General features: G+C 40.7%; 1 protein-coding gene and 2 long non-coding RNA genes across 4 annotated transcripts in view; 2 read left to right on the top strand and 1 right to left on the bottom strand.

The window, feature by feature from the left end:
* LOC307024465 overlaps nucleotides 1–23,666 on the top strand; it is a 41,958-nt gene that overhangs the window by 6,342 nt on the left and 11,950 nt on the right. The window lies entirely within an intron of this gene.
* LOC307023731 lies at nucleotides 408–1,988 on the top strand. Its single transcript, XR_013803760.1, has 2 exons — nucleotides 408–955; nucleotides 1,286–1,988. It is a non-coding gene; the product is annotated as an uncharacterized lncRNA (long non-coding RNA).
* On the bottom strand, nucleotides 2,137–7,265 carry LOC307023730 (uncharacterized protein). 2 transcript variants are annotated; one of them, XM_079657219.1, is made up of 6 exons: nucleotides 6,746–6,988; nucleotides 5,668–5,713; nucleotides 5,395–5,486; nucleotides 4,391–4,501; nucleotides 3,855–4,131; nucleotides 2,137–3,024 (listed from the first exon to the last, which is right to left on the bottom strand). In XM_079657219.1, exons 2-6 carry the CDS (start codon nucleotides 5,704–5,706, stop codon nucleotides 2,815–2,817), a joined length of 729 nt encoding a protein of 242 aa, XP_079513345.1. In that variant the 5' UTR covers nucleotides 5,707–5,713; nucleotides 6,746–6,988; the 3' UTR covers nucleotides 2,137–2,814. The 2 variants fall into 2 exon arrangements, with proteins under 2 accessions (XP_079513345.1, XP_079513346.1); XM_079657220.1 differs by lacking the exon at nucleotides 4,391–4,501 and having other exon boundaries at nucleotides 6,746–7,265.

Raw genomic sequence — 23,666 nt, 5'->3', positions numbered from 1 at the left:
CTGTGAAGTTTTTTGTGAAACAGAAGAACAGCAAAATAAATGCAACGGCCTCCCAAGAAGAGCTCGCCTCTCTCCAGTCATTTAAGCTAAAGTGGGTTATTGAACCTGAAGCTTGTTGCTTCTGCCCTCCTCGACTACGGTCTGGAAGCCGACAGGAAAGTTCAACACACAGATGGCCAGTCCGCCCTTTTGTAGCATATTATTTCGATGAGAGATGAGCAGATCGCCACTGGGCTTTCAACTAAATACACAGCCACGCAAAAACTGCGGCATTTGTACAGCTCCTTATGGGTACTGCAATTAGTGAAGTGCTTTCCTCTGTGGTGAAACGATCAGCACTGCACCACGGAGGAAAGCGGCAGAAAGTCGCCTGGAGTTAAAGAGAGCGGGGCTGCGTATGGAATCAAATTAGGGTCAATAATATTCACAAATTATTTCACAGTCTGCAGTTGTATATCACCTGTTGTGCGCATGTGAAAAGATTTTGTGCATGTGTAAAAAAGTTTTGTGCACACAGATATAATTTGCTCGTGTAAAAACATGTTGCAGCTGTAGAAATATTTTTTGCGTGTGTGAAAAGTTTTTGCAGATATAATTTGCACGTGTAAAAAAGTTTTGCAGGTGTAGAAATATTTTGTGCAAGGATATTTACAACAGTGAGGTTTCACAAAGTCTGAGATACGGACACACAAATTTCCTATCTGTGTGTGCGAACCTGAAGTTACAAGCTACAAGCTGCTATTTACGAGTACGAATTTTGACCCTGTTTTTACGCCTGAGTATGCTAGCCAATCAGCACGTTGCCCACTGACTAGCCAATCGGGACGTAGCCCACTGACCATCCAATCATAGGACACAAGGTTCTAACGCGTTCGTTTTGCTGACCTGCGCCACTTGGAGCGTGCTTGCGGGAGTCAACATGGAGGAGCCCGAGGCGAACTCTTGTGGGACACAGGTGGGTTAATTACATGCTACCACGGAACATGCCACTACAGTTTTAATTAACTGACGTTACATCGTAATTAACTAAATATATCAAGACAGCTGTGCGTGCATCCCGGAGTTACTTAAATTGTATATTTAACGCTAGCTAGTTGATGTGGTCTTTGCTAATACTACTTTGTGCCACCCTCCTTTTTTGGGCTCAGTACTATCCCAACAAAGTATTTCCATTTACCTATATATAAAACAACATGGTAAAGCAGTAAAATACAGCTCATCTTTAAAAACGCAAATGTCATTTATTTGATGTATTTCCACAACCTCTTGTTGTCTTTGAATGCAGCCTCTCCATCCCAACTCGAACAGCTGACAAAATTCTGGGTAGGGTGGGAAATCCCTACAGACACCTTGAAGGTCCGAGTTGTGAAGGGGGCGTACCTGAAGTCTTCCACATGTTTTGGCACATTGCATGTACCTGGGCACTTCCAAAACTATGAGGACTTTTCCAAGCATGTGGAGAGCTGCATTGCAACCTATGTTACAGGCTTTGGTCTAGTTTAGATACTGCTCATCAGTATGATTCTGTTGCAAAAAAAACATTGTTTCAGTGTTATGGAGCTTCTGCTTTTGTTCATTGGTGTAAAAAGGGATTTTGTCTTTGGTATTCTTTTACCTGAAAAGAGATCTCCATTTTAAGAATATCGACTCACAGAAACGAAACCTTTTGAGATTATTACTACTTCATTTGTTCCAGTGATCAGCTCAAAATTGAACTTGAACATGACATTTTGTGACAGATACTATAACCTTTGCCTGGTACTCTTTTTGTACTGCATTTTGTTGGAAGGGCTGTTTGGATTGTGCCATATGTAGTTCTGGCACCTGGTTCAGGTAGTTGTAACCAATGGCATCATTCATTCTGTTAATAGAGTCAATATTTAGAAAATGGTCTATTACAGTACTTGTTATTGCTGATGTATTTACTTGAATCCTACAGCTCTTGTATCCAAAGATTCTAAGAAATAAACCATTGACCAGTGACTTTGGATGTTTGCTTCATTTCAATTTACCCACATTTTACATTTTTCACAACAATCAAAATTTGAATTATTATATTATATACCTTAAAATGTTCTGCGGCTAAAAAAGTAATTTCCATTCATAAACCACAGAACTGATCATTTGCTGTGTAAACATTTCCCCGGGGACTATTTTGAATGCAGGTTGAAGTCTCTGAAAATGATTTTTTCAAGTCGTAGCAGAATGAACAGAAGTCAAAGTCAGGATGAAAGGTAGGGACATTATTGTGAGTTCTAAAATAGAACATTATACTACTACTGTAGTATCTTTCATGTAACAAGGAACTGCATTAGCTAGTGGAAAGCCATGTTATTCTAAGAGTAACATTTCAGGTTACTACAAATAAAGTAGGCCTCTAAAATTGAAATACATTTATTTTCCCTTTTCAAAATGAGAATATAACAGTCATGCCCTATATATATATTCCATCATCCTCTACCCAACCACCCCCACAAAAGTACCACGTATCTCCAGATGTGTTGGTGTTGAATGTTTGTGATCAACTGAAGGATGAAGTGTTACTTAAATTCTTCTTCAGCTAAATAAACTCTTTAAAAAGCCTCTTGGATCAGCTTGAAAAGTAGTCGTCACAAAGCTGAAAACAGGCTGTTTTTCTGACTTTGTAGAGATACGTGGTTCTCACAGGACAGAGACAAAGATACAAACACATGATGATCTTATAGAATATGATGCATTGATGGAGATTAAACTAGCCAACAGGATATAAAGGATTTATATGCAACTAATTACTGAATACTTCTTCCACTGCTGAAAGTTAGTATGCATTGTGCCTTATGCTTCCTGACTTGATTCAAGGACACCCTCTATGTAGTGAACTACAGCACTATAGATGTCTGCCCCAAAACACAATGAAGGAGCAGTAGGATTAAAAAGTTGATTCAGTCCTTCCAGTTCTTCGATGCCCAGGGGAGATGCCAGTTCAAGAACCTGTACTCCAATTTGATCCATGTCTGCAATTTCCACATCTGGAAAATGGATCCCCTGAAATAAAAAAGTAATCGGGTTTGTTAAAATAATTACTTGGGATGACACCCTAAAACAGTGGTCAGGAACCTTTTCTAGAAATCATTTGGCTCCCAACAAATACAAATTCTAAATTACTAATACAGTCCATTATTTATTATTAAATTATTTCCACCCCACTGATTAAATTGTTGTTTTGTCAATCTTGACATGCATACTAAACTAGATTTCAATTACTTGACATGCATTACTGAACTGTAATTTATTAAGCCATTTATTTAGTTTAAATGTTATCCTTGTACAGACTAAATAGACTAGTGCACTGCATATTCATTGCAGTTTTCAGGTGTTAATTTACCAGTGAAAGAAGTCAGCATCTTTTTTTCCTGCAATATTATTTTTGAGGCCTACAAATTCAAAGAAAAATAACAACAGTAGTTGTTTTCATTAGTTTTACATTTTTCGGATTGTGGCCTATGTCTTTGTATATCAACAAAACTATTCTATGCAACTGAAACTCAATGTTACATTGTGTTGCATAGCCCATTGTTGGCTTTGACACAAATTGTAATTCTGCTGTAGCCTGATTATGCATATGGTTATTGCTGTGTACTATTGGAAGATGCCTGGTAAAGTGAAACACAGTGGTCCTGGTAGGCTAAATTCCAGTTCCCGTGTGTTGCATTTTCATTATAATATTAAGAACAGTGTAAGGATTTTGTCAAATAAACATATAACCAAATACTAACATTGTTATGACTTCTAAAAGAAAGCAAGGTGTGCTAACATTGGCTTCCTCCACAATGGTGAATAAAACACAGAACTACAAAACAGTTTTTCCCCTTTACCTCGAAGTTGTCAGGAGGGCTGACAGGGCTCTGACTCTTCCCGATTTCCCACAGCTGGTTAGGAGTGAGGTTACGTTCTGTTCGGAGTGAATGGTTATTCCAGCCATCTGTGAATGTGTCAAGATCTTCCTGAATTCGGGGCAGAAAGACATACTGAGCACAGAAAAGGTGTGTGCAATTTGCTGGGTCGAGCAGGCCATCCTCCTCTAGGCTGTGGAGCAGATCGTAATAAATACTTGACACGACATTCCACACGTCACGCCACAGGCGCTCTATCCTGAAAGACAGTTGACAAAAATAAATGAATAAATGCAGTCCGTAAACAATTATCACACCTTTACGTTGCAAAAAATGCAAATAGTAACTCAATGGATTTTTCCCCATCCCTAATAACACTAATATGTACATTAATCTCAGCAACAACCTTTAGCACCATAATTAATGGCAGCACGTCACTATTAAGCGATACACTAGCAAAAGATATTTTGACCAAAGAAAGCTTTATGACAGAAGCTACAACCATACACTGATATTACCTTTGATTATGAACACTTTTCCCTGAGATGATGCTTCCCCTGCTGCACCCACGAACGTCAAACATATGTCTGGCAATGTCCACATTTTCCACACCTTGGTCTCCTCTGACCCTTGACATGTACAACCATACAGATACCATGTTAAGTAATTTGACAATGTGAAATTTGAATCTCTGTACTCTTAGAGCTGGCTGTATCTCCAGTTTTCTAAGTACAGCTATAGCCATTTAACAAGCTTCACTATTGGCTCCTGGCTAATCCCCCAGGGAACCAGCAGTTTTAAAGATTTTGTTACCACAGAAACAAGAGGTTTTAGTATGAGACTGAAACATTCTTTATGGGCACATCACTGGAAAGACCTACACATAATATTGGGAATATGTCATGAGGTCATGTAAAGTAATATAAACAAGGAATGAATAATCCAATCTCATTCTAAGGCCATCCCCATAAGTGTCATCACTGGTAAAGTGTTGTTTCAGAAATGACATATAGGGGGTGCTAGGGCTTCCTGGGCCTTTGCTTAATAGGCACTATATCCCCAACTATCAATTTACAACTTTTCTTGTAAAACTTAGTGAAAAATCTGTTGATCATGTAGGCCTATAGACCTTTTTGAAAAGCAGCCATTTTGACATAAAATAGTAGGGTAAACACAGGTGTTACCAGTGATACTAATTAATGTTCTGTTCCATTCAGATCAAACAGTCAGGGTGCTGCTATTGTGCATGTTGGCTCACTGGAAAGGCTCTACTGCACTAAATAGAATGGAACCTTATATCAACTTAATTAATTTAACCTGTATTTACCTGCTAGTTCATGTCAATACGGCTGCCGTGACAAAAGTCTACCTTATTTTTATAAAATGGCCTAGACTGATACAAATCAGTGTTCTTTTAACTGTATCAAGTGCACCTGACATTTTTCTTCATATTCAGTATTTCCAATAATCCAATGTTTACATGTAAAAAAAAACACACACAAAACAAGAAATAGCCTGTTACCTGGATGGAAATCCGTGTTTGTCCACAGCCTCAAGGAAGAACTGCAGAGCTGTTGAAGCCTTGTTGTTATTGGCTACTTGTAGGTACATGATCTATGAGAGCATTTATAGAAAGGAAAAAGTAAGCACCACAGAAACACAGTACTCAAATAACCTATTAATGAATTAAATACTGACCCCATACTGTATGTGCGTGATAATTAACTTTAAAAAATGGCATTTAATATCAATTCACTTTTGGTCAATTGTAAAATAAACTCCAGGAAGCACTAACCTTTCTTGAAAATCCATCAATTCCACCAAATATTACCATACCATATCTGCAAAATAAAAAAGTATTAATTGCTTGATGTATCCACACCACATCTTGTCCCACCAAGTCCTTTGATGATTGAAATAATCTTCGTGTCCATCGCCAGACCCCTTTTTGTGGTGTTGTGCTGAATAACATGATGTGATCGGCGCCTACATAAGATGACCCGCACAATGTATAGTGAAATGTTTATCTTTGGCTACAATACTGCTTGTGTTTACATTATATAAAACAAAGCTGAGGAAGAGCATTTATTGTTATAAATATGTTATTTGTGTCCTAAATATTGCTGATTGGTCTTTTAAATGAATGAAGTAAGGCTAATTTTGGCCTGAACTCGAGCAGTGAGGCATGTGTTTCAGGTTAAAGCTTTTGAAGTTCTGCCCTTTTCATGCAAAAAAGTATAATGCATGGACTGTAGAGTATATGAAAAAAATATAGAATTATATTTAAACAAATAAAATAATTAGATTGATAATAATAATAATAATAATATGATTGATTGATTTTTAAGAAAACATGAATCGCTCATCGTCTATTGCAGCGGGTTGTAAGGAGCATTTGTGTTGAGTAGGCCATACAGTTATTTATTATTGATTATGAAGATCGTATGGTTAGCCCACTTTACCGTTCCTTTTCTGTTCACTTGCTTTATTTTCCAGCTGACGTGAACACAAGTCGGATTGGAAACTGAACCTTTTCGACCTTTGGCTAACTAACGTTACGTTACCTTCCTCTCCATATTAAATGCCCGGGGCATTATGTCAGGAAGCACCCGACAAAAGTGTTGCATTAATTTCTTTAACATTAACGTTACTCATTCAAACGGCACAACAACAACAAACGTTAATTTAGCCAACAGACTGTAGCTAGCTAAGACAATAGCAAAGACCACATCAACTAGCTAGCGTTAAATATAAAATATAAGTAACTCAGGGATGCACGCACAGCTGTCTTGATATATTTAGTTAATTACGATGTAACGTTAGTTAATTAAAACTGTAGTGGCATGTTCCGTGGTAGCATGTAATTAACCCACCTGTGTCTCACAAGAGTTCGCCTCGGGCTCCTCCATGTTGACTCCCGCAAGCACGCTCCAAGTGGCGCAGGTCAGCAAAACGAACGCGTTAGAACCTTGTGTCCTATGATTGGATGGTCAGTGGGCTACGTCCCGATTGGCTAGTCAGTGGGCAACGTGCTGATTGGCTAGCATACTCAGGCGTAAAAACAGGGTCAAAATTCGTACTCGTAAATAGCAGCTTGTAGCTTGTAACTTCAGGTTCGCACACACAGATAGCAAATGTGTGTGTCCGTATCTCAGACTTTGTGAAACCTCACTGTTGTAAATATCCTTGCACAAAATATTTCTACACCTGCAAAACTTTTTTACACGTGCAAATTATATCTGCAAAAACTTTTCACACACGCACAAAATATTTCTACAGCTGCAAAATGTTTTTACACGAGCAAATTATATCTGTGTGCACAAAACTTTTTTACACATGCACAAAATCTTTTCACATGCGCACAACAGGTGATATACAACTGCAGACTGTGAAATAATTTGTGAATATTATTGACCCTAATTTGATTCCATAGCTGCGTTGCGTGCATGGCTTCCTTGTGCAGGTAACGGGGAGACGCGCTCTGGCGGCGGTCTCGTTCAGGATCCCAAAATACAATTTAAATATTTTGCACACTTATTCACGCGTGCCAGGGGATTGCCGACCCCTGACTTAGACAGTGAGAGGGAGGGGCATGATGGGGTTTTGTCCCACATTGCTCAAAACGTCTCAATAGGCACACACTGTAGACACTAATTAGAAGAACACAGACTAAAACAACAATATACAGACGAATCAGATGATTAAACATGAACTTAAATTATATTTTATGTATTTTTTTATTAATCTTTTTGTAATCATTATTTTTAATACTTTCTGCTGACACTAGGTGGGGCTGTGTCAAGCAAAGAGCACATAGATCCATAGATCTCTTAATGTTGCTCTCAAAGTGCACCAGATTGATGCTTTTAACTTCAATATTTAAAAAACAATCTTCCCGGGGGACCATTCCCCTGGACCCCCCTAGAGGAGGTGAGGACCCCACTAGAGGGTGTTAGGTCTACTCCCCACTTATAAAAATAGCACTTTACCACTGCACCCTCTCTAATCTCAGATGAACCCTGAGTCATTTTGTTCTGGAAACCGGGCCTGCCTCCTCTTCTCCTTGTACACAAACTCGCTCGGATCAGTCATTAGCCCGCATGGTTTTTCATACCACTGCTACGCTGACGACACCCAATTAATTCTGTCCTTTCCCCGCTCAGAGACCCAGGTCGTCGCACGCATCTCTGCTTGTCTAGCAGACATCTCAGTGGATGTCTGATCATCACCTCAAGCTCAACCTTAACAAGACTGAACTGCTTTTCCTTCCGGGAAAATATTGTCCCACTCTTGACCTGACAATCAACATCGGCACCTCTGTTGTTTCCCCGACTCAGATTGCAAGGAATCTGGGTGTGACCCTAGATAACAAACTGTCCTTCACTGCAAACATTGCTGCTACCACCCGCTGCTGCAGATACACTCTTTACAACATCAGGAGGATACGTCCCCACCTGACCCAGAAAGCAACGCAGGTTCTGGTCCAGGCTCTCGTCATCTCACCATCGGCGTCGCGAGACCCTTTTCACGGGGGCACGTGCCCCCCTGTAGATCTGAGGTGCCCCGGTATGCCTGGGTCACTGATTTTTTAATTAATTTATGAATTTATTCAGGGTTCGAAATGGCGACACGCCCGCACGCCCGGGTCTAGTAACTTTCCTATCGGACTAGTAACTCTATGCACTTGCCTGCCCGTGTGTCTGGTAACTTTATAACCCCTTTGCACGGAGCGTCTTTTACAAGCATTGTGGCCGTCAATGCGAACTCAATTTTGCTACTGTAAACCTCTCTTGCACAGCATAAGACTAGTCCTATTCAGCACACGCTGCTTTCATTTGTTTATTCGAATGTTTTTTGTCCCTTCTGATAACCCGTAGTGTTGATGCGTGTTTTGCCTTGGTAGTTCAGGATACCATGAAATAAAGCTTGCGGTCAATCTGGTAAGCAACGTAATTTTACGATGAACATAATCTTAGTTTTAGAAGTGAAGGTCACACAGGAGTAGGCTATATATTTTTAATGAGTTTGCCTGGAAGCTAATCGTATAGGCTACACTGTTAAATGTTATGTGATTTGTATAAATAGCACTTTTTAATCATTTATAAAACATAATAGACTAGGCTAAATGGATGGAGATGTGAATAGCAGTGACATGCGCTGAGGTTCGTGGCTGGTGAGGCACTGATAGTTTCAGTGTCAGATTTAGAAATATATAAACCCAAGTATCTTAAATCACGAAATCTATTATTGAGGTGAAACATTTTCAAAGAAATGTGGCTTTGAACGTGAGTAGTCGATGGAGTTATCCTAACCGTCTTTTGAAACATACCTTTTAGCTCCGGCGTTGGTTTCCCATTATTTATCACTTCACGATTTGATTGATTTGATAGTATTCTGTATTTTAGTATTTAGTATCTTGTAAATGGACATCAGAAAGTTATTCGCTCGGAGCAGGGATAAAGCAGCAAGGAGAAATGAGAGAGGTAAGCTAGGTAACAAGGCAACCCAAACCACTTTTAGGTAACAACCCACAAGTTGAGTTCACCACTGGTCACTAGCCTAACAGTTACATATCTGTCCAGACAAAGAGGAGCAGCAGAGTGTCGGAGGAGGTGAAGGAGAGAGGGATGTTGATGAGCACGAGCAGAGGTGATATGGCTATTCATTTAATATTAATTAGGAATAACTGCAAACAGGTTATACACAAGTAACCTTACATCTGCATATGTAAAAATGTAGATAATGAAAATGCAGACATTAGACTGTAATATGTTCATGTTGTTTCAAGACTCAGTGCAGCAGAGTGCAGAGGAGGAGAGGAGGAGATTGAAGGGACACAGGAAGGGATGACACTGAGAGATGACACTGACAGGTGAGAGTGAGACTCAGCTGACAATGTAGTTAGCTACTGTAAATGTCCCTACTTATAGATGTGATGAATGTTATTTGAACTTTTAATGGTTATCTGAGGTAACTATTGAGCATATGATTTTTTTGTACGTTGCACCAGACAGGAGAGTCAGAGGGCAGAAGAGATTGAGCTGGTTGAGGCAGGGGAAAGGCAGAGAGAGAAGGAAGGACAACAAGAGACAGACAGGCCGGAGAGATCACACCCCAGAGATGAGACTGAGAAAACAGTTGCCACAGTGGCAGAGAACATTAGACTGGGGGCAAGAGAAAAAAGCAGTGTCCACAATCTTGAGGGACATACAAGTGATCTTGGGGGAAAGGAGTCTGGCCCAAACCAAGTTAAGTTGTCAAAATATCCCCAGCACAACTTTGGTGCAAAGAATCGATCATTTAACGCCAACTGGTTTGAAAGCTTTACATGGCTGGAATATTCCAAGGCTAAAGATGCAGCGTTTTGTTTTCCCTGTAGAATATTTGGGAAACATTTGAAGAATGACACCTTTGTAAACACTGGCTTTCAAAATTGGAAAAAAGCTCTGGATGTCTATAGAGAGCATGAGAAATCACCAGCACATAAGGCAAGCATGCAGTCTTGGTGTAGTTATAAAGCCAGTGAGGCTCATGGCAGTGTTGTCGACCATTTGGATTCTGCCAGTGAGCATGAAATAAAAGAGAGACGGGAGTACCTCAGCCGGGTTGTAGCTGTTACCAAGTTTTTGGGAAAACAAAATATCCCATTCCGTGGCCATGATGAGGGCATGTCCAGCGACAACCAGGGGAACTTTCTGGAATGCATGAACCTCTTGAAAGAGTTCGACCCTTTCCTTCAGACATATTCAGCACCATCACACACTACATACTTGTCACCTTCATCACAAAATGAAGTAATTCAGTGCTGTGCCCAGGAGATAACAAAAGCTATCAGTAAAGACATTAAGGAGGCTGGAATGTTTTCAGTGATGGCTGACGAAGCAAGAGATGGCAGCACTGAGCAGCTAGCTGTGTGTGTCCGATATGTTGATGGGGGGAGTGTGCAAGAACATTTACTAGCTATGGTAGATTTGAAGGGTTTTGACGCGGAGTCCATTACAACTGCCATTGAACAACAGCTAAGGTTGAATGGCATAGACCATGTGAAGGTGGTTGCACAGGCTTATGATGGCGCCTCAGTCATGAGTGGGGCTGTTGGAGGGGTCCAAGCAAAGTTCCGAGAGAACCATCCCATGGCCATTTATGTGCACTGCTATGCACATCAATTGAATTTAGTGCTCTGTTCCACATGTCTGGCCATACCAGAGGCCAGGAAGTTATTTGACCTCCTGCAGAATGTCTATACATTCTTTTCTGGCTCCCTTGTGAACCATGACAAGTTTAAGGAGACTCAGAAACAGCTTGGCTTACAAGCTTCTGAGCTTGTACAGCTGTCCAAGACCCGATGGTCTTGCCAGCTGAGGTCTATCAACGCTATGATAGAGAATTTCCCAGCAGTTCTCACGTGCCTGTCCAATATCAGCAACCCTACGGCTGTGGGTCTGCATGCCAACCTTGCAAGGTTCTCCACAGTTTATCTATTGATGATGTTCAAGACTTTTTTATCTGTGACAGAAAGTCTACACAAATACCTACAAAGTGAAACTGTGGACCTGGCAAAAGCTGAGGAGTTCAAATGCGCTGTGTGCGCCACTCTACAAGAAATGCGCACTGATGACAAAGCAGCTGAGGTTTATGACCGCGCAAAGGCCTTGTGCGAAACACACCAAATCCCTGAGTCATGTGCTGTACCAAGACAAAGGCAGAAGCAGAGACGCATGGAGGAGTATGTAGTCGAGTCTAGTTGTGGGGCAGCGAGTGACCTAGGGAATGCCGAGAAGTTGAGAACCGCAGTGTATCTACCTTGCCTTGACAGGATGGTTGCTGAGATGGAGCAGCGTTTTTCATCTCTCAACAGCACAGTTCTAAAAGGTGTTCAGGCCTGTAATCCAGGATCTAGCAACTTTCTCTGTGAGGAGGACCTCAGAGGTCTGGCAGATCATTATAATGTGGATCTAAAGCAAGAGGAAGTGCTGGTGGCTAAAAACTATCTGGCCAGAAAGCAGGAAAGCCTTCCAATCACTGACATGCAATGTCTTTTCAGTTTGCTGGATCATGTCATGTTCCCAACATTGACACAGGTCATTCAGATATCTCTGACCATTCCAGTGTCCAGCTGCACTTGTGAACGTACATTCAGCGTGCTGAGACGCCTCCACACGTGGTTAAGAAGCACAATGGGGCAAGACAGACTCCACCATCTTGCCATCATGTCTGTTGAGAGAGGAGCACTCTCCAAGTTAAGCCACTGTCAATTGATTGATAGCTTTGCAAAACTGAAACCGAGACGTTACAGTTTACTTTTAAAAAAATGAACATAGACCTCTCCCATCTCTCTGACCATGTACACACCTCATAGGATAGTCACCATCACACCATCATAGGATGGGGGGTTCTCTTTCAGTTTTCAGTTTTCAAGTCCATGTTTGCTGACAGATATTTCATGAAGATTCATTGTGCCTCTTTTGCCTTCATCAGTTAGTGATTTAGAGATACTGTATACAGTTAATTTCACAAGTAGGCCAATTCAATTCAGTTTGGTTCAGGTAGGCTAGATATTTAATGATGCAGAAAATAACAATCTGATTGTACTATTTATTTATGACACTTTATTATAATAAATAAGTGCAAAAAAATGTTTGCTCGCGTGCTTGCATTAATTATCTGTGCCCATGCTTTTTTCAAAGAAATAACTGCAAAACATTTTTTTTTTCTGTGCCCCTGTTGTGCCCCTGTATAGTATTGGGTCAGCTGACGCCCCTGCATCTCACGCCTAGACTACTGCAACTCCCTCCTGGCTGGTCTACCTGCATGTGCAATCCGACCTCTGCGGCTCATTCAGAATGCAGCGGCTCGTCTGGTATTCAACCTTCCTAAATTCTCCCACACCACGCCGCTCCTCCGCTCCCTTCACTGGCTTCCGGTAACTGCTAGAATCCACTTCAAAACAATGGTACTTGCGTACCATGCTGCGAATGGATCTGGCCCTTCCTACATCCAGGACATGGTTAAACTGTACACCCCAGCGCGTGCACTTCGCTCTGCATCAGCCAAACGACTCGCTGCACCCTCGCTGTGAGGGGGACCCAAGTTCCCATCAGCAAAAACACGTGGGTTTGCTATCCTGGCTCCAAAATGGTGGAATGAGCCCATTGAAATCAGGACAGCAGATAGCTTGCACATCTTCCGGCGCAGACTGAAAACTCATCTCTTTCGACTCCACTTCGAGCGATAGAATTACTAGCAAGGAACTGCTAACAGAGCAATTATATATTAATAAAGGACTGGCTTATCTATAGCCAGTTGAGTAGCACTTGAAATGTTTGGCTCTATGAAACCTGATGTACTTATATGATTCTGTTTTCTTCAAGGTTGTGTCTTCCTGGTCGAATGTACTTATTATGAGTCGCTTTGGATAAAAGCGTCAGCTAAATGCAATGTAATGTAATGTACCATGAACCTGTATAGACCTGTAACAGTCAACTGCATGAGGAGTTGGAAAGGTAGTTCAGTAAATAATATCTTTAAAAACTACAAAAAAATCCCTTTCCCTTTCTATCATAATAACCGTTATGGTGTAAATATAACCTATCTACCAATTGGATCAAATATAAAAGTGAGCCGAATTAGTGTTGTTGTGTGAAAAGAAATGGAAGATGTTGTTTAATTGCTAATACATTTATGATCCACGTCACGTATTCAGTTTTGGCGGCATTTCTTACCGTTTGTCAAAAGGTCTTCTGATCAGGGCTCTATAAATAAATATCTACGGCAGATGTGTAATATTTAATGCAGCCGAACCGTGTATTACAATGCCGTTATGTGATGACTTCCAAAGAGAAAAGCAAGAACACTTGGTATGAATAAAATATTATTTTATTTAAAAAAAAGTTTTTCTGATTTCATATTGCATAAACACCATCTCCCAACATGCATTGCGGCTAAAACAATCGATGTTTTAGCCTATCAAAACCTCTGAAAAAAGAAAGGTGTCTCTCAGAATCGAAAGAGAAAAACCTATGGGAAAAACACAAAAGCATTGTACACAATTTAAACCAATAAATGTTGTATAATTAACAAGGATAAACTGATGTTTTGTAGTTGATGAGTACTGCAGATATCACTGTTAAATTTGATCATTGGTTTTATTATGAAAACGTTGAGACCTGAAATACTGTTTTCAACCCGTAACTTTACATGGAGGCTGCCGCATACCTCAAATCATCTTCGTAACATCTATCAAACTATAGATCCTACATATCGACTGGACGTGGATTCTAAAAGTACAATATACACTTCTCGCTAGAAATCTAATCAAAAAGCGTTTTAATGGCCAAACTATCCTATTTTGGATTTTACAGAGAGGGTTATTTGTGAATAAATGACCCTCTGTAATGTTAGCATTCAACGGGAGCACTAGAGGGCGAAAACTTTAAAACGTAATTATAGGACTTATTAAGCGCTTGAACAAACAACATATTTGGTCGCAATAAGGGCCTGAACAATTGGCCCATTTGGTTGTATGAGTTGGAGGACTTGTTGTTCCTGGAATACTCTATGCACTAACACCATCCTGCTATAGAGCTCCTGCGGATGATGTCACATATGCTGGTCACGTGACGAGAAACGAAGGGGGCAGCCATTTTGGCAGTAATCGCGTCAGTAAATTCATTGGCAGGCACTGGCAGACTGTCGAGGATGGTGGATAACTGCTGTGCACCAGGTTGCACAAATAGGCGTGGGAAGAAGAAAGGTGTATCTTATTATCGCATTCCAAAAGACGCGGAGAGGAGGGAAAAGTGGATCGCAGCGATTAAAAGAGCCAGGAGCCGTCTGAACAAGACTGAAAGATGGGACCCCCCGGCCGTTTGCTTTCGCTTATGCAGTGATCACTTCATATCAGGTGGGTGAAGGAATACAGTACAATGCTACAAAAAGTTTTCAAAAAGCAAAAATACAAACTAGTTTCAGACGCACTGCAGTAGCTATCCAAGCTAATAAACAAACATGCTAACGTGACACTGCCGTAGCTAGACAAGCTAATAAACAAACAATGCTAACGTGACACTGCCTATCAAACTGGAATAATTTAATACTTACCCTTGCAGTGATGATGCCGAAGTTTTTGGATGTAAGACTCCACAGTTGAATGTTGTTTACGAAGCCGGACTGACACCATTTGTAAGCCTCCAAGCTTTTGTAAGCTCTGAGGGAGTCTCCTGAGTACACTGATGGAAAGCTTACAAGATAGCTGTGGATGTCCGCGTAGCGCAAGTCGGGTACATCGTCTTCAGAGCAGGAGGTTATGCTCTTGAAAAGCACACCGGGTGCATTATATGGGTCGCTTATATTTAATCTTTCTAATTTTGTACTATAAAGCCGAATTTCACTTGAATTAAAATGAGATGTATACTCGCACGGTAGGAAAACGCTGGCGCCGGTCGTCATGTTTACTGCCAAAATGGTGGCTGATAACCAAAAGTCACGTGACCGCAGGAGCTCTATACTCCTAATACTGCTATTAAATCCAAGGCCATTAGATTTAAGCAGTTCAAACTGAGTTTTCTATTTCTGCTGATAAATCAGTTGCAGACTCATTTCCAGGTTTAGGACTCATTCCCGCACCACTTTTTAGTACAGCTATGATTACATTTAGTTTTTGGATTAAAATCGAAGTGGCAGAAATAAGAAAACAGCACCGAGGGGTCTAACCCGGGCCCTGCAGACCTGCTGTTGCTGCTGTTAGACCCAAATCTCAGACAGCACTGAATGAAGGCACACTCACACTCTACAAGCTACATATTTGCAAATGTTTTCATCTTAATTTCCTGTCTTTTAGAACCCTAGTCCAGCAGTGGCACAAACCAAGGAAATCTGGAAGTTTTTTAAAGGATTTCTTTAATAATGGGACCCTTTTGTTGGGGCACATCTAAACACAGCAATCGTATGCAGGTGTGGACCAAAACAGTGGCTCTTTTATAATGTTATCCAACCTCCATCTGATTGAATTTCAAAGCATATTCTGCTAATGTAATCAAACAGATTCTAGTTTCCCCCCCTAGACTATTATCAATGACTGCATATTTGATTCACAGAAAGATATGTTTAGAATATTCATAGATGCAGGGTCCAAATGTTTGAGAAGAGAAACATTTAAGCTGTAATTTTAAGACAACAATCTATTTATTTGTTTGGAAGTGTCATCATGTCTATAACATCTATCAAAGAGCAGTCAATGTTGACATGAAGATTTTGAAGATTATCAATATTCTATTTTTGAGAACAATGAAATGAACTGCCTTTAGGACCCCCATGTTTCATCCCACACCACCTAATAGAAAATTAAATATAGATGAGAGTTGAGTTGAAACGTGTGTGTGTGTGTGTGTGTGTGTGTGTGTGTGTGTGTGTGTGTGTGTGTGTGTGTGTGTGTGTGTGTGTGTCTGTGTGTGTGTGTGTGTGTGTGTGTGTGTGTGTGTGTGTGTGTGTGTGTGTCTGACAATATGTGCATGCTAATCAAGTCCGTCTATCATTGTTGTGAAATTGGCTTCTCGGTAATACAAAATGGAGAAGTGAAAAAGAGGCAGAGATATAAACACACACACACACACACACACACACACACACACACACACACACACACACACACACACACACGCACACACATTCATGCAGAGTGTTCAGTAAAGCAGTGCAGTCGTATGCCCTGACAGACACATGTGGTCTTAGATAGCTTGTTGTTTTTGAACAGGAGAACATGTGCTGATACTGATAGGCAAATCCATCGGGTGCAAACAGGAGAAGGAGCATCCACTCACTCAACTGACACTGAGACACTGAGACACTGAGAGACTGAGACACTGAGAGACTGAGACACTGAGACACTGAGACACTGAAACACTGAGACACTGAGACACTGAGAGACAGCGGTGGTTCGGGAAAATGGTGAGAGCCAACAGCCAACCATGATTAGAACAATTAAACTAACAATATGTAGTAGGCAATACCTATCAATGCATGACAAATATAAATACAGTTGTGAGATCGCATTGCCTGCACGCAAACTGGAAAGACCATATCTTGATTATTAGAGTGCAATGATGACATTTTAGTTATTTCAAACGTATAATAAATCATTTGTCTGACAAACCCACAGCAGCCAGAACAAATGGTGAATGCAGTGTTGCAAGAAAAGAAAGCCTAGGTGGATGTCAGATTGCGCTGATTCAAATGAGAGATCTGAGTTTATACAAATGTTAGTTACTCACATTAGTAACCTGGGTTTTGCCTCAAGCTATATTCAGGCAGCATATTTAGTGAAGGTTTTTGACGCTACTATATTATGCAACCTTAAAGAGCCTGTGACACGAGTTTCCCCCATCATCCAAACCCATACATTTGAGTAAATATTGTCCCCTTGAAAACCGTTACTGAACTGATTTTGGATATTTGTACTTTGATAACCATTAATCTGCACTTCAATGTTTACCATATTCTGGATCTTCTCTGGGATTCTTCAAATCCCGCCAAATTATGTGTGACGTCATTGCGGGCCAAGCGCTCCAGCTGCACCGTTCAGGATCTCAGCATCTGCATATAAACGCTGAGAGCTCATATGAGGCTGAAGGATCGGTTTATGTTGTATCTGTTAGAAGTTTAGGAATTAGGTGCGTCAATATGGGCGATCAAACGGTCATGTAGCCAGTGGTGGACTGGGACTAAAAATCATCCCGGGACTCTCGTCCGGCCCACTTCGGTACCGCTAGTAAATTGTCAATGGGGGGAGTGGGGGATGTGCTAGTGACTTATCCGACCGGCCCACTTCGATACCGGCCGATCGGGATTTGTCCCGATGGCCAGTCCGCCAATGCACCCAGCCCAGCCGTAAACTGTCAACGGGGTAGCCTCGCTGCGGGTAAACGGTGGACCTAGTGTCCCGATCGGAGTGGGAATAATAATCATAATAATCATAATCATAATCCGTGCATTTTATCCATTAACTTCCCCAACATTGTGGTAAAAGAAACACACGTTTAATCCATGTTGGTGTACTACAACTACAAAAAGCATCGGTTTTTTTTTTCATCAGGAAATGCAGACCGGCTCAAACAAACGATTTTTAAATCATCATCCTCACGATCATTTATGTATCATATGTTCGCCGAATTGACATGAAAGCACTAATAAATGTAGTTTAATCCACTTGAGTTTACAACTACAAAAATAATCGAATTGTTTTTATATCACATCCAACGGGAGGAAATTCAGCAGCTCTCACTACCGATTTGTAATCCTAATTTAATCATCATCTTCACCACGATCATTTGTGTTTATGTTCGCCGAATTGACATGAAAGCACTGACAAATAGGAATATACTGTAGTCAACTTCATTAAAACGTTATTAACGTGCCTAAACTCAGTAATTCACCATTTCTACGCATGACAACACACTTTGTCCGTGTTTGGCTCTCTCGCCGCACAGTGAAGCATTCCCGCATTGACGTCACTTCCGGCTTCCCCCAAAACTTCAAAATGAGTCGAAGGAATTTCCCCACGATGTTCGAAATTATTGATATTTATCGGAATGGTATCGCACCTTCTTTTTTAAACTGACGGTTCGAGATTACTAGTAGCCCAATATTTCATTGCACAACAGTTGTTGGGAGGCTGTCACAGGCTCTTTAAAGGAAAACTTCCAGGCACTACTTGGGCATTTCTTTAAATGTTTACAATTGGTATTGCTCTGTGTAATAGCCAGGCAATATTCTGGCATAATCTGCAATTTGCTAAACTGGTTTCTATAAATACATGGAACACACCTATACTATACAGGGAGCATAAAGAGTACACAGGCACTCTGGCTCTTTTAGCTTTATGTGCTAGCACTGAAGTCAGGTCAATCCCGATACCATTCAATAATTGTATATCCTACTGTGTTATGACTGATAGATTCATGCCGCCCAGTCTAACAACCCTTTTTCAATTAAGTGATTCCATATGTTGTATTGTAGAGTCGTACACTGTTATACAGAAGTCAAGTACCTCCATTTACCAAATAGCAAGGCTTTGAAGTGAGCAGTGTCTCCATCACATCCGTGTCAAATCTACAACACACCAAACTACACTTAAAGTTAGTAAATGGCTGGATATTACAGGTTAGATCCTTTACAAAACTTCACCTTCCTTTGAACCCCTTTAATTATTTAGTCTCTCTCCACTTCCTACTCTTTCCTTAACTCACTCTGATACAGTCCTAAACAAAGTGGGACTGGGAGGAAGTGATAAAACAGGACATCCTGTTACCCGCATTGTCTCAGATAACACTTTTCATGGATAACAAGAATGCAGCAGGGTCCATGGAGAGATTGTTTTATGAAGTCAAATGACTGCATACCACGTGTCAGATTCCTGGCATTGTAGACCAGCATCTGTTAACACTTTGTAACCAATGACAATCCATGAAACCATCCATGAAACCATCTATAAAACCATCCATCCATCCATCCATCCACCCATCCACCCATCCATCCATCTATCCATCTATCTATCTATCTATCCATCCATCCATCCATCCATCCATCCATCCATCCATCCATTAATCTATTCATCCATCCATCTATTCATCCATTCATCTATTCATCCATCCATCCATCCATCTATCCATCTATCTATCCATCCATCCATCCATCCATCCATCCATCCATCCATCCATCCATCCATCTATTCATCTATTCATCCATCCATCTATTCATCCATTCATCTATTCATCCATTCATCCATCCATTTATTCATTCGTCCATTTATTCTTCCATCCTTCTATTGAATCATCCATCCATGTATCCATTGAAATATCAAAGCCATCCATCCATCCATCCTTCCATCCATCCATTGAAATATCCATCCTTCCTTCGATCAATCCATCCATTGATGAATGGATGGATGGATGGATTAATTATAATTAATCCATCCATCCGTTCATTTCTGCATCAATCTATCCATTCTTTCAGCCTTATCTCCATCCATTCATTTATCCATTATCTGCAATTAGCAAATAAACCAATATGAGGGCCCTATTGTCTACACTCTGACCTGTTCCTTTCTACAGGTGTTTCAGTCACAAGGGCCTGACATTGAACATGACCTGCATAGCTTCATGAGTCCCTTTTTGTGCAATAATATGTAACAATAGAAAACATATAGGTGTAAATTACAGAAGTAATGATGTATACATTCTATGTACATTCTTCAATATCAGGGTCCCAGTGTTTGTCGTGCTGGTTTACAGGCACACTGTCAAGGCTTACTTGACACTTTAACAGAACAGGGATATTATTATTGTTAAACCCTGAGTTTTCCCTACTTTACAACTTAAAATGTCCTTCCAAATTATAAACACAATCAATGAGTTTCCTAAAGACTGGTCTCTGTTACCACCATCACTGGGCTCATGGCTAGCTGTATAAATACAAATCATCGTTGTTCAGCACCGTGTTGCTAGTTTGCTGTTCGGTTTTCTCTTTCTCTGTCCAACATCCTCCTTCACCCCCGCCTCCCCAGCATTCCTTCATCTATTAATGTCCTTTCCTGTCTCGGTGGCCATCACTGTTTTCACAGTCCCTCGCCGGAAACCAAACAAATTAACACTGCATTGTTCTGGCCGGTCACATTATAGCTGGAAACATCAGCGCAACAATAGTTTCCTGAAACCACACATTAATAAGCAAAGGCCAGTGTGTGTGTGGGTGTGTGTGTGTGTGTGTGTGTGTGTGTGTGTGTGTGTGTGTGTGTGTGTGTGTGTGTGTGTGTGTGTGTGTGTGTGTGTGTGTGTGTGTGTGTGTGTGTGTGTGTGTGTGTGTGTGTGTGTGTGTGTGTGTGTGTGTGTGTGTGTGTGTGTGTGTGTGTGTGTGTGTGTGTGTGTGTGTGTAAGGCCTAGTAGAGGACCTGAAGCTCAACTCTCTTTTTATTACTTTGAATTCCGCACTTTGTCTTTGGCTCTTTATTCTGCAGCTATTCACACCTCAGGAGGCCAAATTTTGCAACATTGTCCTGCTCACAAGAATGTAACAACACCAAAGAAGAACAAGAATAATCACCTTTATAAATTCCCTACGGCCCGGGGGCCAAATGCGGCCCGCGGACCATTTTGAATCGGCCCTCAGCAAATTCAAAAAGTATAATGACTTAAGTATAATAAACTTCTGCTTGTCTTATATTGTACTTCTTAAATGTATATGTTAAAATATATTGCACAGTATTCATGTGTTAATAAGCCCAATTTTCAAATACAAAAACACTGAGAAATCTAAGTTGATAAGAAAAAAGCCCAATAAGCTATTTACATAAAAACCTGGAAATGTACCCTTCACATTTCCTCTTATTATAATCCATCTGAAGCTTCTGTTTTAAGCAATGAGCTGCCAACAAGATAAAGTAAACCCTCTGGAGAGCTGTGATGTGGGCAGTTAGTTTTTTTCTAACAGCATTTTCAAGTATCAAGAATAATTTACCTACATTGGATTGATTTTTCCAACTTATAACTGAACTTATGATGCAATATACCTAAGAATATAGGCCCAGCCATTCGTATATTTTTCTGTATGTGGCCCTCTGTGAAAGAAGTTTGGAAACCCCTGTTCTAAGGGATTCCGTTTTTCACTCTGTTAGTTATGTATACGTGGAGTGGGAATACACACAGATACACCAATAAACTTTTCAAATACATACACATAAGGTCTGAATATATTATTTGGGTCTGAAGAGTACCTGAACCTGCAATTCCCAAGCCAAGTCCCCCAGACTGACCTACTGTATAGTTAGGTTTCAAACCCCTAATTAAAAAGCAAAATCAGAAATCTCAGTTTGAACCGGTTCAATCTAATTGAATTGGATCTAATAGTAGTATAGCAGGATGGTGTTTGTTTAAAATGTGGTGCAGGAACGAGTCATAAACCAAAAATGAGTGAGCTTTTAGCATTTCTGATCATCTCGAAGTTGATGACCTTTTGGTTAGATTACCAAAGTGAGGTCTGTGGGTTAAACCCTAACCCTAACCCTAACATGTCACCCATTGGGCATGTTTGGGATGCTCTGGATCGGCGTATACGACAGCGTGTTCCAGTTCCTGCCAATATCCAGCAACTTTGCACAGCCATTGAAGAGGAGTGGACCAACATTCCACAGGCCACAATCTACAACCTGATCAACTCTATGCGAAGGAGATGTGTTGCACTGCGTGAGGCAAATGGTGGTCACACCAGATACTGACTGGTTTTCGGACCCCCCCAGACCCCCCCAATCAAGCAAAACTGCACGTTTCAGAGTGGCCTTTTATTGTGGCCAGCCTAAGGCACACCTGTGCAATAATCATGCTGTCTAATCAGCATCTTGATATGCCACACCTGTGAGGTGGGATGGATTATCTCGGCAAAGGAGAAGTGCTCACTATCACAGATATTTTCAGATTTGTGAACAATATTTGAGATAAATGGTTATTTTGTGTATATAGAAAATGTTTTAGATCTTTGAGTTCATCTCATGAAAAATGGGAGCAAAAACAAAAGTGTTGCATTTATATTTTTGTTCAGTGTATTATGCTCATTTTCAGGTTCATATTTGTATTTAGTGCCTCGAATGTGACATATTTACATGTTTTAATGTTCAAAAAAGTTGCTATTTTTCTCATAAAGCCCAGTCTGCTCTGATTGGTTAGCTGGCTGGCTCTGTTGAGATTGGTCAACCGCTTAGAGTTGTGTTTAAAATGTCACAAACCTACAGAACACTCTTGAAGAAAGGGAAAACCACAAAAATTGGAATATGGCCTCTGAATAATATAAATGGAGATTATCCTGCTATATTTCAAAATCCAATGGTAAAATCCCATGATTACCAAAATCAACACATATAATAGTAGACTCAAGAGGAATACATAGGGTGATTCATTAGATACAGATGTATATAGGACATTGAGTTCTCTTCATGAGCAGTTTAATGGTAGTGCTTAAAGGTGACCTATCATGCAAAATGCACTTTTGTACGTCTTTTACACATGAATATGTGTCCCCGGTGTTCCAGGGAACTCACCAAGTGTCAGAAAACACAACCCTCTCTATTTTCCTCCATACCCAAATCAAAAAAAAAAGGGGCTGCAACGGATCTGATACAGACTGATCCAGATTTGAAATATCTCTGACGTTAGAAACGAGGAGCTCCCCCTATATGGGCAACTCTCCACCTATCAGGAGGAGACAGCCACGTCCATTGCCGCTCGAAAGCGCTGGATACGCTGTAGTACATATGCCAGGCCTGTAGGTGGCGCTGTAGTCTGCCACAAAAGCAGCGAAGAAGACTTCTCACAGATTCAGCCCCTGCAAAAACAGGGCTAAAAAAGAGCAAATAGAGCGAAATGAGGCATGGCTAAAATGCATGATCTTTTTGGTATTTTGAAAAAAAAACTTTGCAGACATGTTTTATATAGGTATGGCCCAACAATATATTATTCAAATTAAGCATGATAGGTCCACTTTAAGGTAAAGGGAAAATAAACAGAGTGTACTTTGTCAAGGCTCCCATCTGTCAGTAGAGAGGAGCATCCTAAAACATTATCTCTCATCGATCTGGGATTATCTCTATATCATTGAACCCGAAAACGCACACACGCACGCGCACGCACAGGCACGCACGCACACACGCACGCACATGCACACACACACATGCACACACGCACACGCACACACACACACACAAACACACACACACACACACACACACACACACACACACACACACTACCTACC

This window comes from Notothenia rossii (genome assembly GCF_949606895.1).
Source record: "Notothenia rossii genome assembly, chromosome: 11".
In the NCBI taxonomy this organism is placed as follows: Eukaryota; Metazoa; Chordata; class Actinopteri; order Perciformes; family Nototheniidae; genus Notothenia; species Notothenia rossii.
The sequence above is the reverse complement of the archived record's forward strand: the minus strand, read 5'-3'. Positions and strand labels throughout refer to the sequence as shown.